Raw genomic sequence first — 15,107 nt, forward strand, 5'->3', positions numbered from 1 at the left:
TTCATGTTTAAGTTCGTGGTACATGCAGTCTTCCTCTCTTCTTTTTACCTGGATCACTTACACTGCAGTTTTTCCAAAACTGGAGTTTTAATCTTTACTTTTAGGTTGTCTTGCCTGTATCTTTTAACACTGATCATTCATTCACTTTAATCTGTTTCTGTATTATTCGACCAATCTTTTGATATCTCTCTGCTCCTGTCTTACCATCTTCTGGACTACTGCATTGGACATCCTCATTTCAGAGACTTCCCTGTTCTTCACTGTGAAGAAAACCTTGATTACATAAAAACTCCCTGAAAGTTCTGACAAGCCAGTCAGAACTTATACTTGATACAGCTCCTAACAAATAATCTTTGACACTCTTTCACCTCCTAATTAAGCAATTTATACACTGCATTAGTCTTCTTCTCAGAAGCTAAATTTTTTTCTTTATTTTGCTCTTGCCATTTACAGTCCTGTTGTCCTCTTCAAACTTTCAGAGATGCACTTGCTAAATGTTATGTGTAATTTTCATCATTATTGATTTTGCCTTTGATCCTTACTGGCCTTCTGTAACCTCATTCATTAAATCCATCTCTCTATAAAATGTCTAGCTTTCAGTTCTTAATGAAGCCATTAACGTAACTGTTTTATTTCCAACCTTGGCTCAAAAAAGCTCAACCACAAGCTCCCTGTCTCAGCTCCTCTTATCAAGTATCTTAATTTTGCCATCCTGCTCATAGCCAGTAACTTTTGAGTAAGAGAATACTACCTCACCCTGGGGGTGCTGTTGGGAACATAGAATATTATCTGCTTTTTTTGTAAACTCTTCAAAGCAGATTCTAATCAGAATAATTAGAATACACATTCCATGCACTGTTATGGTTACAATAGGAGAGTTTGGCATTAATGCCACATTATTGAGACCCATGGAAATATACCAATTATAGTATCACATTCTTTGATTCTATCAAGCTGATCTAGTAAAATATGTCCATGCCCATAGCAGGGGAGTTGGGACTATAGAATCTTAGAATGGCCTGGGTTGAAAGGGACCTTAAAGATCATCTAGGTCAAACCCCCCTGCTATGGACAGGGACACCTTCCACTAGACCAGGTTGCTCAAAGCCCTGTCCAACCTGGCCTTGAACACCTCCAGAGATGAGACATCCACAGCTTCTCTGGACAGTCTGTTCCACTGCCTCACCACCCTTGGAATAAAGGATTTCTTCCTAACGTCTAATTGAAACCTACCCTTTTTCAGTTTGAAACCATCCCCCCTTGTCCTATCACTACAGTTCCTGGTGAAGAGTCCCCCTCTGTCTTCCCTGTAGCCCCCCTTCAGATACTGGAAGGTTGCTATGAGGTCTCCATGCGACCTTTTCTTCTCCAGGCTGAACTGCCCCAATTCTCCCAGGCTGCCTTCACAGGGGAGGTGCTCTAGTCCTCTTATCAATTTCGTGGCCCTCCTCCAGACTTGCTCCAACAGTTCTATTTCCTTCTTATGCTGGGGATCCCAGAGATGGATGCAGTACTCCAGGTGTGGTCTCACAAGAACAGAGTACTAGGGCAGAATCACCTCCCTTAGCCTGCTGGCCACGCTGCTTTTGATGCAGCCCAGGATATAATTGGCTCTCAGGGCTGCGAGCGCACATTGGTGGGTCATGTTGAGTTTTCAGCAACCATCACCCCCCCAAGTCCTTCTCCGCACAGCAGCCCTCAATCCATTCTCTGCCCAGATGGGATTTGTGCTTGGGACTGCCCTGACTCAGGTGATTAACCAGATGATCTTTAAAGGTCCCTTCCAGCTCAAACCCTTCTATAATTCTAGTATTTCAACACAATATTGATTGTATTAAAAAAAAAAAAGTGCTATTCTCAATTACTAGAAACTGAGTTTATTAAGTTCCTTTTTAGTAATCAGTGGTCCTTTTTGCAAAATATAGGATCATCCTCATTGGTAGAAAGCTTACACAATCTCCTGCTCAGTTTAGCCAGCAGGTTCATCTGAAGTATAGTGTTCCAGTTTAGCTTGTGACAGGTTTGTTATTCCAATACTTGAAACCACGTTCCGAAGATAATATTAATAAATTTATTTATTTATACAAATAAATTTATTTAAAATCTTTTCTAATATTACTGAGTCTTATATGTTTAATATAATTATAGAAACATTTGCCTCTGCAGCATTATTAAGCTTATATTTTTTCTGCACTGATCCTAATGAACTAATATCAGTGCTAAGAGGTCATGCCATGTGCTCTCTGCATCCTTACCCAACCTACATAACTGGGTTTATTAAAGGTGAAACAGTTATAGCGCATATTCATTTGATTATTTCTTTTTATTTCTTCAGGTTAAATGAAGGAGATGCTTACTACGCCCTCAAAGATTTTTCACTCCTCATTAAGTCTGTTGGGTATGATAAACTTGTGCTTTTTAGAATACAATATATATTTCATTTTAAAAGCAACTTAAAATGGAACAATGATCTTTTTTTTTTTTTTTCCCAGAACAAGTCTGAGTGAACTATGTGATGATCCAAATGATAGTGTTCTACTGGCATTTAAACAACTGGGCGAAAAATATGAAGAGAAACTGAAGCGTATTACTTAAAAAAAAAAACAAACCCAAAGCAGCAGATATTCTTACCACACAGGTAGCAGCCTTTAGGTTAGAAAATTACTAGATCTGAGTTACCAAGTAAAATTTCAGAATAAAGCTTTAGTTAATAATCAGTAAAGTTTACTTTAGGAAGTTAACCTTTACCAATTGACATTTTAGCAGCTCCAATGTCAGCTAAATAATATTTTTAATAAATTACAAAACTAAGTAATTATACATTATCTTTCAGTTGCACTTTTTTTCAGGCAGTGGCATATATGTTAAGATAGCTCTCAGATACGTACTGAACAAATGTCACAGTTCTGACAGCTGGTGAGATTAGCCTCTCGGACAGTATTAGAAACTTTCAGCTCCTTTGTGAAGGATGTTCAGCAATTATAAAAGAAATTGTTCTGTTTTCCAAGGTTTCTATTAAATCACGAATAGTACTATCTTCATGAACCATTATAAAAGCTTTTAAACTGGTCTGCAGGTTTAGTTTACAAAATTTTAAACAGATCGAGGGTTTTATACGAGAACACGGAAGTTTGATTTATAAAAAGTTCCAACCATATTGCTTCATTTTTCACCTCTTTATGAGTTAGAAAGATCCAGGACACTTATGGCATACTCGTCAAGAAATCTGTGTAATACAAATCACTGAGTTTAGTAAAATATGCTTTCTAACTAATTTTCTTGGTGTTTGTTTTTTTGGGGGTTGTTTTGGTTTTTTTTCTGGGAAGAGCAAAGTTTTCACCAGTATTTTCATACAAATGCTTCAGTTTAACACTACCTTTTCATCTACCTGTAATCTGAAAATATATACACACACATACCTATGTTTAGATAACATAGGAAAGTGAGGCTTTGACAACAATCCTCATCGTCATGCAGAATTTTATAATGACCAAGGGAGTGATGTAAGTTATTCTCTACTGATAATTAGCAGACATGCACTAAGGACAACTCTGAATCCCACAGTTTATTTGAATTGGCTCTAGTCTTCATCCAAGATCACTGATTCCCCTGGTTCTGGAGAGGACAGGGTGAATTTTTGCAGTAGCCAGGAATGGGCATGGCTAGGACATGGAGGTTATTCTGTAGCACCTCACATTGAAAAGAAGTAATATTCTAAAAACTTCATAAAGTTTGGGATTAACCCTAGCTCATTAGGAATTTTTTTAGCAGAAAAAAAACCATTTTCTACAACCTTCTAGCAACAAATTTTATAGATGCCTTATCTGACTCTCTAAAATTGTTCCATTTGTCTCACTTTTATTACGAGTGAAACCAACTTCCATCTGCGACACTCTCTGCCATGATCATCTCACTCAGCCTTTGTTTTCCATTTCTCTCTCTTACACATGCAGAAGAACATGACAAGAATGTCTAGATAAAAGCAGAGAAATTCTTAGGAGAAAACCAAAATACAGTAACATTTAAAAGACGAACATAAAGAACTAGAAAACTGACAATTAAGAGAATTTTTACCACCTTCCTTACTATAATGCAGACAGAAAGGTAATATTATTCAAGTTTTATAAATACTAGAAATTCCCAGCACATTTAATAAAGGAATGCACAGCCACAGAAAAATTGAGGCCAAGAATTCAACACAAGTAAGGTAAACATTTCCTAGAACAACTATAGTATTTCTAAGTACTATGTCACAGTAAGTATATTAAGTGTTGCAGAGATTTAAATTTAAGTAGTATTTCTCTTATAAAGTTACAGAGATAATGTGCAGATTATTGATTTTTCTAGTTGCCACTGAAAAAGTCTGAAGGAGTATTAAACATTCTGCATTTTGATTTAATACTTGCCAGTTGACATATCTATCTGATGCAAAATTAATTTAAAATCTGGCATCAGCTTTTGGTGAAGAGTGAACAGGAAACAGAGCTTTACTCTGAAATAGTACTACTGTCTGTGTATTCCAATAATTAAAGCACAATTATATCTTGGATCCAACAAAAGGCTTAATAAAGTAGAAAAGATGGTCTTCTTATCCTCACTTTATATCATATTTCACAGACTAAAAAGTCAATGAGTTTTGAATCATTAACACACAGAAAGAAGTGCTGTTTTCCCTTTTTCTTGTTGTTAAACGGATTTTAAAAGGAAGACTTTGTGTTTTAAAAGCTAGATTCTCCTAATACTTTCATCAAAACAGCAAATTAATATCTGTCCAAGTATACTCAAGCTGTTGCCAAAAGGAACTGAAAGTGAATTGTGATGTTTCCTTTTCTTAAAGGCAGCATTTCAGAAACGTAACTGACACCCTTCTGCAATGTATAACAAGAACACTGATGTGATGCTTCAATTTCCAAAGTGCAAGAGAAATTATTGAAATTATACTAGAATTTGCACCTTCAATATACATTAAACACATCACAGAAAAGGAAACAGCCAAAGTGAGATACACAACACAATTTTCAGTAATGCCTTTAACAGCCTTTATTTTCCCTGTGGCTCCCTTCCCTCCCTGCCTGTGAGGTGAATGCTGTTGGCTGTACTCAACTGCAAGTGCAAGTGCTGCTGTACCCAAACAGCAATCCTGCTGCTCAGGCTTCACCCAACCTGCCTTCTGGGACACCTCAGCTCTACACCACCCAAACATGCCCCAGTTGCACTTCTCAGAAGGTCTGCATTCTTGAAGATGCAGCATTTATGGACATACTTCTGTCTTGATCAAGACATGACATTTTATGGTTGTTGCCTGACTTTGTGATTAAGCTACAAATATTGCTTTATTGCACTGTACTTGCTGATACCTCGACTGGCAAGAATCAGGGAGAAGAACAGCTGTAAAATCACTAATATCCCCACCTTTTAAAGTGTTAAGTAGAATTTATTTATTTCTAGTTTATTTAAGTATAGTTATCTTCTATTTCACTCTTTCGTCATGTCTGATTTTCTTCTAGTAGACATCTTGTCTTCTGCAACAGAAAAACATTCTGATGCGTGGTTGGTATCAGTAGAGACACATGTTTGACTTAGCTCCTCAGTGTCAGAATTGCTGTCACTTGGCATTCCTCCTGTCTCATTTACTGCATGCACAGAACCTCCTAAAGACAGATCATTGCACGTGCCAGGAACAGAACAAGCTGTGTTCTGAAACTGTACAGGCTCGAGTTCATCTTCCCTCCTAGGATGCATACAGTTGTTTGCAGCAACAGTTTCTTCATCTTCTACCTTTTTTTCTTGTTTTGTTGCTGTAGTAATTTGAGTGGAAGATGTATTCTCATATTCAGCTGGAAGCACAACTGAACATAAAGGCTGACTACAAGAAGCATTATCATCATCAAGCATTTCTGCACTTTCAGCTTTTTTAGCTGAGTTCACAGGAAAGCATGAGCCTTCACATGGATGACTATGACTAGAAGCAGGCTCTGAAGACTCAGAGGATACAGGGTTCCCTAGATTTTGAAGTGTTTTGTCAGGAGATTCGCTCTTCTCCTTTTCCATTTTTTCAGTTCTGTTTCCAGAAAAAAACACAGAAGTAGTCGGTGATTCAGAGGTATTTTTGACAATACCTCCAAATGAAAATACTGATGAAGATAATGGAAAGTTACTTTTGAAGGGAAATGCACAATTATTGGTGGGAAGGGGTGATTCAGAGACATCATTCACCCCAGCAGCAGTATTGGTTTCTGAAGTAATGCAGGCTACAGTTGTGCTGGATTCTGAGGCATGAAGTCTTTGTTCCCATAACACAGGTGCTTTCTGTGTACCATATTCTGCAGTTTCCTTTGCACAAAGTGTTTTTTCTCTCATGTGAGATAACATTTTTTTGTCAGATGGCTTCTCAGACCGGTTAAAAAACGATGATGGTGGTAAAACCTTAAATGAATTACTGACTTCTGATCGTACAAACCAATCTCTTTCTGAATTGCCAAAGGGAAACAAAATGTATGGCTTTGCGCTTTCTGCTGAGTCTAAATTCGGACTGGTTGAAGAATCACAAACTGGGGTTTTGGTTTCACGACCATGTTTATCCCGGTTATCAGTTTTATCCACATTATCACATTTCCCTAGATAAAACTGAGGGAAAGTACATTTCCTGTCTTGCTTTCTAAAGGAAAATGCACCTCTATCTTTAATAAATCTCGGTAATGAGTTGTTAATTGCTCTGAAAGTAAAAGGTACACCAGAAAGTCTCTCTGCAGAAATATCTAGAGATTCTGAACTTGCAGCAGTAACGGCTACTGTTGTTGCTGGTTTTACGCCTGATGAAGTGCTAGAATTTGTGTCCATTTCGTTGAAAACAGTAACTGAGGATGGCTGTAACTTTTCTTTAACTAACAAATCTTTAGAGTTCTCTGAGTCTTGAGTGGTTACTTCCTGGGAACTTCCCTCATGAAACAATTTTAAGTCACCATTTGTTTCAGAAAAGTTTGTATTTGTGGATGGGATGCTTCCAAGAAAGTTTCTTTTGTCAAAGCGGCCTGCTCTTCGCAGGGTTGCCATTTTTATTTTATCTGTGTTACTTGCTTTGGTAGGTGAAGATACAAAAGGAGTTCCTGAGGACTTATCCTTCCAGGCCTCAGCAGTTAAAAATTTATACTTTTTATTTGCAGGTAAATTTTGTGCCTTGAACGCATTGTTGAGTTTCTGAAGTTCCATATAGTATTTGTAACGTAACTCCTACAATGACAGCAAAAAATCCCATTATCTAAAATGGCATTTGTGGATTCAGAGGTTATAAAACTCTGATCCTAATAAGATCCTAAGACTGAAGAAAAGTTTTCATATATTCTATAGCATTTATGATGTATTTTTCCATTGCTACTGGAAAGCAACAGAACACAAGTCATTACAGAAAAAAGTTCTTTAAAAACAATTGAACAAGGTACAAGGAATCCTGATGACAAAGTAGGTTTTGAAACATGATACTATAGGAAACTGTATTTAAAGTCACTATCAGGATCAGAAATAGCTAAAAATACTAGTTTAGATATTAAGTGACAGCTTCTCATGAAAAACAGCTATCTGAAATCAATTTGGGTGGTGGGGTTTTTGTTATTATATGAAACTGCATTCTTAATGGCAACAGAAAATAGATGTTCTCCAAGATAATATAGCAAAAGAAAAGTAATTCTGTATTTAAAGGACCTAAGCAACTTTTTCTAAGCATTCCAGCATCTGCCACTCGTATTCTCAGAACATGTGTAACGTGATTTGCTGCCAGCCATGCTTCACTAACTGTAGCTAGAATTATTCTGTACAGAACAATACTCAGCCAACCAAATGGAACTGTTGGTAAGTGAAAAAAACACCTAATTGTGTAACTACATAATTGGAAACGGAACAAAAAAGAGACTGGATTCAGTTTTATGTCAAATTATACAGTTTTAGAAGACAGAATTCTATTATCTTCAGAAAACAGAACACTGGCAGATGACTTTCTCTTCATATAAGCATAGGGAAGCTTATTTGGATTAGAAAGTTACAGATGTGACTCAAAAAAGCCACACTAAAATATATAAGTAAGTATTTGAAGCCAGTAGTAAGATTAAGTTCCAGCTTTCTGAAGACAAAAAAAAAAAAAAAAAAAAAAAGTAAAATCCTGACAGCTTTAATACCTAGTCAGATTTCATTCTAGAATTGGAAGGGTAGCATTTTACTAAGAAAAGCTTTTAAAACAGTTTTCAGTTATTTAGAAAGTTGCATCATAACATATAGTAACTCATCCATACTTACAACAGATGTGCAATCATACCTCATGACTCATATTTTGAAATGCTGACATTTGTGATATCGACATAAAACGAGTGGCGATCTTGCTACCGTCTGCTTCATCCTGTCCCGCCACAGGCTGAAAAATGTTTTGCAGCAGGCATTATATTTCATTTTGATAAGCCAAAACAGATGATATAGTAGTGTTGTAGACTACATAATCAATAACTTACAAGAAATGTGTTTGGTATAGTCTTCTGGTCCTGACACTGCTTCTTGATATCTTTAAACAGATTTGAGTTCTCATTTCCTTCATATGGTAATCCTATTAGAAAGAACACAGGAATACTGATGGAGAGTGTATTAAATATGGAAAACACAGAAAGGCTCCTGTGCACCTAAATACTGATTCCAATTAAGAACACAAGTATATTGCCCTAAATGAGACCCTAGTCGTTGAAACTTCTGTGATATAAAGCCAGAGGCCTGTGTAAGCAGTTTTCCAAATGTCTGGAGAGGCCCAATCCAACACTTTCTCTTGTGAGGTAAAACCATTTAATCCGAGCATAGCCAACATTCACATTACACTACAACAAATACCCATCTAGTTCAGCAACACACTTCTGACAGCAGCGATACTGGCTGTATATGAAAATTATGATACTTCCCCCAGATTCCAAAAATACAGCCTAGGAACTTTCTAGAGAAAACACATTTATAAAATGCATTTAAAAGCCCTCAATGAGTTTATCATCCATTTAATTTGCCCTGATGCTTTCTGAACACTCGCATGCTTCTGCCATGCAGATTGTTCATTAGGAACTGATTCCACAAGTTGCAGGTTTCTAGAGTGACCTCCGAAATCTTGTCTCCATTAAGTCCTTCTTCCCTACCTTTAACAATGCCTACATTAACAGGTGTTAACTCCAAAGCTATGATATCATTAACCACAGATTTGATATCCATCTTCTTTGGCATACACACTGGTGGTCTTTCCCAGCTGGATGCTATATTCATCACGTCAAGCTGAGTTTTCATTCTGAAAAAAGAAAAAAACTAAACAATTTACAACACTTAGTGTTTACATGCCAACTAAACTACATATGTCCCAAATCTTCGTTCGCCAAGCCTAGCCATGAAACTACATCTGCCTAATATAAAAAAAATTATTTTAAAAAGAAATCACTAGGAGGGAGAAGAAATCAGAAAAATTAAGTCTCAGATAAAATGTCAAGTTCCTCATTTTTTTTTTCTTAAAAACTTATTACTTGATGATTCATTCGAATTAGGTTCCATACTCAATGAAAATTGCAAGAAGTAGTGCCTGTGGTTCAGCAAAAGGATTACCCTTCTACACTTTTCTTAGTGTACTTTCCCTGAATCTAAATTATACTCCTTCTTCAGAGGGCATTGCTAATGTTAGTCTGAAACACAATGTATTTTAAAGAACTCAATTTCCAATATTCTTTCTTAAACTCAAGTTAAAAAGTTATAAGAAATGTAATTAAGAATCTTTAGAAAGAAATTGCAGGGTATGTGCGCTAAAAGCACAAAAACAAAGGCACTACAAAATCTCCACACACACACTTATAGTTAAAAGATTTCTGTAAAAGCTCAAGCATGATATCTGATGATATCCAAAGTAACTGGTTTTTTTAGTTTTTAATGTAAAATATCTAAAATAACACTACAGAAAACAAAACATGAAAAAAATTAAAATATACCTTGTATTCAAGCCACAGGCAACCTATAAATAAAACAAGAATTCGTAAGATAAGAGTTTTCATCCAACTGTCAAAAGAAGGTTATTGCTTTATCAAAATACATGAGAGACTGAATTGCCTGTCTTCATATCATGAAACTATAGGAAATAAACCTGTTAAAATATTAAAAAAAAACCACCAAAAAAACACAACACCAATAACAAAACAAACAAGAAAACAAAAACCACCACCCCCAAACCATTCAAATGTTAAAAAGCCTAGGAGGATGGTTTATCTTGTAATATTCTGTGTTAAAGACAAAAAGAACTCTTTCGGAGCCAAATGAAGGGATTTAAATCATGATCCATATGGTTATCTAATCCACTTCAGATGTTCAGATATTTATAAGTATTCAAATGAAAGACTATTTTGTATTTCTTGATGAGGAAAGCATCTGCTATGTGCTCTCAATATGCTATTACACTATTTAAAAAGCTGTCTTTTAGTTTTAAATCAGGCAGATAATGGCAGTAAGAAGTGCACTGTACTGTAACCAAGTGGCACTTCCCAAAGAACAGGTAATGGAAAGTAAAAAACCTGACTGGATTATAGCTGCTTTCCTATAAAAACCTGGTGATCTTGCTGTAATGAATCTTTAAAGAAAAGCAATGTATTGTTATGGAGGGCAGGCCGGGAGGTGCTAAGTTAAAGAGGAAGAGAACAAACAGCAGGAAGAGGAAGAAAATGAACAGGAGGAATGGGAGGAAGAAGGTAAGAAGGGGTAAGAAGGAACCAAAGGCAAAAGTGGAGGAGGAACAGAAGGCTCATAGGAGAAATAGAAGGAATAGGCAGAACATGAAGCAGAGCAGGAGACACAGAAGGAAGAAGACGAAAACAAGATGTGGAAGAAGAAAGAGGAGGATGAGGAAAAACAGGAAGAAAAAGAGGTTAAGAAAGGGATGTGGAACTGTTAAGTGACATACTAATCATTTAAGTCACAGTATTTCTTCCAAAAGTGGGAGCTGCTTTTACTTCGAGTAAAAATGAAATTTTTCTTAATGAGTTGTTACCAGACACACAGTCAAGTTGTAAGTACTTTCTTAGCTTCCCATTTATGTGAAGGCAGCAAAAAGACCCATTGCAGAAATCAGCAATATACTGCAGTTTCTTCAGAAAGCAAGTTGAAGAAAACAAAATTCAGTAGTTATTTAAGTACTCTGCCCCATATCTGCCTTCTTCCTAAATTCCATACAACTGCAGCCACAGTATTTGACAAACAAAATTAAAGGATCTACACTAGCTTGGGTAACAGTGAAGATTAACTTGTGTCTTAGGCTCCTCTATAATTTACCTTTAAATCAGAAACAGTGTTTTTCTCCACAGTTCCCTTGACTTTCAGGGTCTTCTATACCTAAGTGTACATACTATGTAGGCACAGCTATGCCAGAAGCATCAAAGCTTAGCTTTGAAGAGGCTGATTTACCTCTATTGCACACCTTGGTGGGCAGGCCTAAGTATCAGTATAATCACCTTAGCTCAGGTATCTCAACACAGCAGCACAGACAAGTTAAAAGTTCTGCCTCAAATCTTTCCCCAGAAAGCATTTTTAGTATCTTACAAGTTTAAAAATGCAATGGAGGTGCTTAATACATGAAGTATTTGAAAACAAATATGAAAAATAAAGAAATATAAGACAATTTTGAAGGCAGTACTAGTAAATAACTCTTCATCCAGCACCAAGGCAGCTTACTTTCACAGCTGGTAGCATAACACAGCAAGTGTTACAGCAACAACTATACAGTCAACCTTAATTTCATTTGTTAGTGAAGAAAAAAAGTGTCTACTGAATACACTAAAAATCACCACTGATAAGCCGAAAAGAAAACTTTTTCAAACTTTTCTAAAAATTAGAAGTGTTGTTATAAATAAAGTATGAAGAGTTACATAATTTTAGTCTATTTTTTATGTATCAAATTTGTTTTTCCTGATTGAGTCATAATCATAACCTACAACATAGCAGGCTCTATCTGAGTTCATTATACAAGTGACATCAAATAGAAACAAAAGGCCATCACCTCCAGGAAACGCTGAGGATCACACTCATGGACAAGCTTTTCACAATCCTTCAAAAAATTCTCAATGGTCTTCTTGTGAGTTTCTTTCATTTTCTTCCAAATCTGAAATTCTTTCTCTTTTTTAGCTCTTTGATTTTCAACATCTTCTAGTAACTGCTGTTTTTTCATTTCTAGAGTTTTGAAAATTTCTCCAAATTTCACCTCAATTATCTCCACATCGTTGTTCAGCATCATCTAGAAGTGCAAGAACATAGGAACAGATGCAAATGCAGCAGCAGTGTATATTGACTTCTCTAAGTAAGTTCAGAGCACATCTATGCCACAGGAAGGACCTGATGCTCTGTGTCATGATTAAGCTATCATGAGAAGAGAAACAAACACACACACACACATAATATGCAGCATCTGTAACTCACATCCGTATCATTTGGTCGTTTTGAGATCTCATTCATCAGCTTCTCATTTATTATTCTCATTTGTTTCAGAGTGCTGAAGAAGGTTAACTGAAAGACAGTTGAAACACTTGAATGAGTTTATCCATTCCACAAATCCATTTCAGCCTTTATCTAGAATCAGATCATGAAAAACATAGAGCTACTGGAGAGGGCCCAGTGCAGGGTCACAAAGATGATTAGGGGTCTGGAGCACATCTCTTATGAGGAGGGATCGCATGAGCTGGGCCTGTTTAGTCTGGAGAAGACAAGACTGAGAGGGGATCTCATTAATGCATATAAATATCTCAAACCTGGGTGCCAAGAGGATAGTGCCAGACTCTTTTCACTGGTGCCCAGCAACAGAACAAGGATCAACAGCCATAAACTAGAACATGGAAAGTTCTCAATGTGAGGAAGAACTTCTTTACACTGAGGGTGGTAGAATACTGGAACAGGCTGCCCAGGGAGGTTGTGGAGTCTCCACTCTCTGGATACATTCAAACCCCACCTGGACGCATTCCTGTGTCACCTGCTCTAGGTGACCCTGCCTTGGCAGGGGAGTTGGGTCCCTCCCAACCATAACTATTCTGTGATATTTTGTACAACATATTAAACAAGGGTTGCAATTCAAAATATCACTTAAAACATTTAATGCTTTCCTGGATCAGTACACAAACTTTCCTTTGCTCTTTCTCAAAGTAACGTTCTTAGGCTTACCTACAATGCGTACTGCTGGAACAGCTGTTTATAGTTAAAATATTGTTTTACTCCCTTCACACACATCTATCATAATGTAAGTTTTAATGTTGTTATTCCAAACCGTGTGATAGTAATTTTTTTTTTTTATGCCTCAAAAAATAGAAAGCTGTTTACAACCAAGATATCTTGATTTAAACTAATATCATCACAGATTTTTTGCTACAGTATCACTAAATTTTATGTAGGATGTCTAGTGCTAAGGCTGTTTTCCCCTGGTTTCCTGATTGACATACAATTGGTGATGGGAGAGGCAGAAGGAAAATCAGTGTAAAAGCGACTTTTGTCTTAAAGAATAGTCAGTGCTGCACTTAGTACTCTTCATTCACTACCATGTAGTTGTTCCAATTACTCTACAGCAGAACTGATGTATGACATGCCAACCTGCACCCAATTTGAACAGGGTATGAAAAGCTCATCCTACCCTAATATTTTGGCAAAAATCACAACCACTACAACCAGCCAACCAAGCATTAGGCCAGGCAGTTGCTTCCTTCATGCAAACTGGAAGGCATCTTGGTTTTACATTTATCTAATTATTACTCACCCAAACTATCTATTCCTAAATATGTAATTATCTGTGACCCAAATTACTATGGCAGCTCAGAGAACCTATAAACAAAACATCTGTGGGTGGATTTCGGTGGTGTTAGTAAGACTGGCATCTTCCTGAACTTGGAAAAACTGGATCAAGACATGCAATAAACTCTTAGCATCAGTGTTTTTTCAGCAAAGACCGCAAGTCTCCATATGAAAAAAACCCAACCCACTACAAACCAAAGCAACGACAAAAAAACGAAACCAAAACAAAAACTCTCCAGGTGCTTCGGTAAACTGGGTTCGGTTCTGTTCATACTGTAATACTGCCTAGCCCCCTGTTTGGTGGATGCAGTGTGACGGCAGCAGGGGAAGGCACACCCCGGAAGCCACGAACAACTCCCGACTCTGGCTCGAACCAGCACAATCTCTCTGACTCTCTCCTGACCACAACACTGCGGTTTTCCCTGCGTTTCTGAGTAAACACAACCCGTGACTGGTGGAATCCCCAGCAGACAGCCCGACTTCGCCCGACTTCCCAGCCGGGCCCCTAGCGCGAAGGGGACGCCCCGGGCTTACTTTTTCTTCCTGGTACACCGTGTCTATGAGGTTGACGGAGTGGAAGATGCCCTGGTGCTCCTCGGAGACGCACTGCCCGCACCCTGCCTGCCGGCACATGCGGCAGTAGAGCTGCACCGGCCGGCTCGGGTGTTTGTGGCAGCTTCCCCCGAGCGCCAGCGGGGACAGCAGGTCGGACCCCGGCCTCGGCCCCGGCGCCGCCTCCCCGGTCTTGGCGGCGTCCGCCGCGCCAGACCGGTAGAGCTTGACCACCTCCGCCAGGGTGGTGTTGACGGGCAGGGCGGCGACGCCGCCGCGGGGCAGCAGGCACAGCTTCCTGCACAGCGGGCACGGCACTCGGGCGCAGGGCGGGCCCGGCCCCGGCGCCCCCCGGCCCGGACGGGCCTGCTCCGGGCCCCGCTGGAGCTGCCGCAGGCGGGCGGCCTCGGCCGAGGCCAGGCACTCCAGCACGCAGCCCCGGCAGAAATTGTGCGAGCACAGCGGCAGCGTCACCGGCTCCTCCAGCAGCGACAGGCACACGGCGCACGTCAGGCTCGCCTCCATCGGCGGCGGTGAGGAGCCGGGCGGCCGCCGCTCCTGCTGCTGCTCTGGGCCTGACTCGTCCCGCTGTCCCGCCGCTTCCAGCTCGGCGGCACCGAGGGGCTGCGGCCGCGGCCGAGCAGCCCGAAAGCCCCCGAACACGGCGCTTCCAGCGCCGCTTCCAGCCGGCAACTCCCGAAGGAGCGACACCCGCCCGCAGAGGGCGGGGCGAGGAGAGGCGC

The 15,107-nt window shown here is 39.0% G+C and overlaps 2 protein-coding genes across 6 annotated transcripts in view; one reads left to right on the plus strand and one right to left on the minus strand.

The window, feature by feature from the left end:
* The window catches only part of LOC113943576 (probable ATP-dependent RNA helicase DDX60), a 44,148-nt gene extending 40,927 nt beyond the window's left edge, over positions 1 to 3,221 (plus strand). For 4 of the 5 annotated variants that reach the window (XM_027635517.1, XM_027635516.1, XM_027635515.1 and 1 more), the window contains one exon: positions 2,336 to 3,221. In XM_027635517.1, the coding sequence (XP_027491318.1) occupies positions 2,336 to 2,507 (172 nt within the window). In that variant the 3' untranslated portion in view covers positions 2,508 to 3,221. The remainder of the gene's footprint in view (positions 1 to 2,335) is intronic. The other variant, XM_027635519.1, reaches the window with a different exon arrangement.
* A 1,794-nt stretch (positions 3,222 to 5,015) lies between these two features.
* On the minus strand, positions 5,016 to 15,101 carry LOC113943577. The gene is made up of 8 exons (XM_027635520.1): positions 14,347 to 15,101; positions 12,457 to 12,543; positions 12,041 to 12,274; positions 9,987 to 10,009; positions 9,156 to 9,301; positions 8,496 to 8,587; positions 8,306 to 8,401; positions 5,016 to 7,230 (listed from the first exon to the last, which is right to left on the minus strand). Exons 1-8 carry the CDS (start codon positions 14,887 to 14,889, stop codon positions 5,476 to 5,478), a joined length of 2,976 nt encoding a protein of 991 aa, XP_027491321.1. The 5' UTR covers positions 14,890 to 15,101; the 3' UTR covers positions 5,016 to 5,475.
* Between the last annotated feature and the right edge of the window lie 6 nt (positions 15,102 to 15,107).

This window comes from Corapipo altera, unplaced genomic scaffold, assembly GCF_003945725.1.
Source record: "Corapipo altera isolate COAL_440 unplaced genomic scaffold, ASM394572v1 22b, whole genome shotgun sequence".
NCBI classification, from domain to species: domain Eukaryota; kingdom Metazoa; phylum Chordata; class Aves; order Passeriformes; family Pipridae; genus Corapipo; species Corapipo altera.

Coding starts and splice junctions, on each gene's coding strand:
- LOC113943577 (XM_027635520.1), bottom strand. CDS start 14,889: ATGGAGGCGAGCCTGACGTGCGCCGTGTGCCTGTCGCTGCTGGAGGAG. Junction 12,275..12,456: donor AACGACCAAATGATACGGAT/GTGAGTTACAGA, acceptor TTGCACTTCTAG/ATGATGCTGAACAACGATGT. Junction 9,302..9,986: donor GCCTGTGGCTTGAATACAAG/GTATATTTTAAT, acceptor TTCTTTTTTCAG/AATGAAAACTCAGCTTGACG.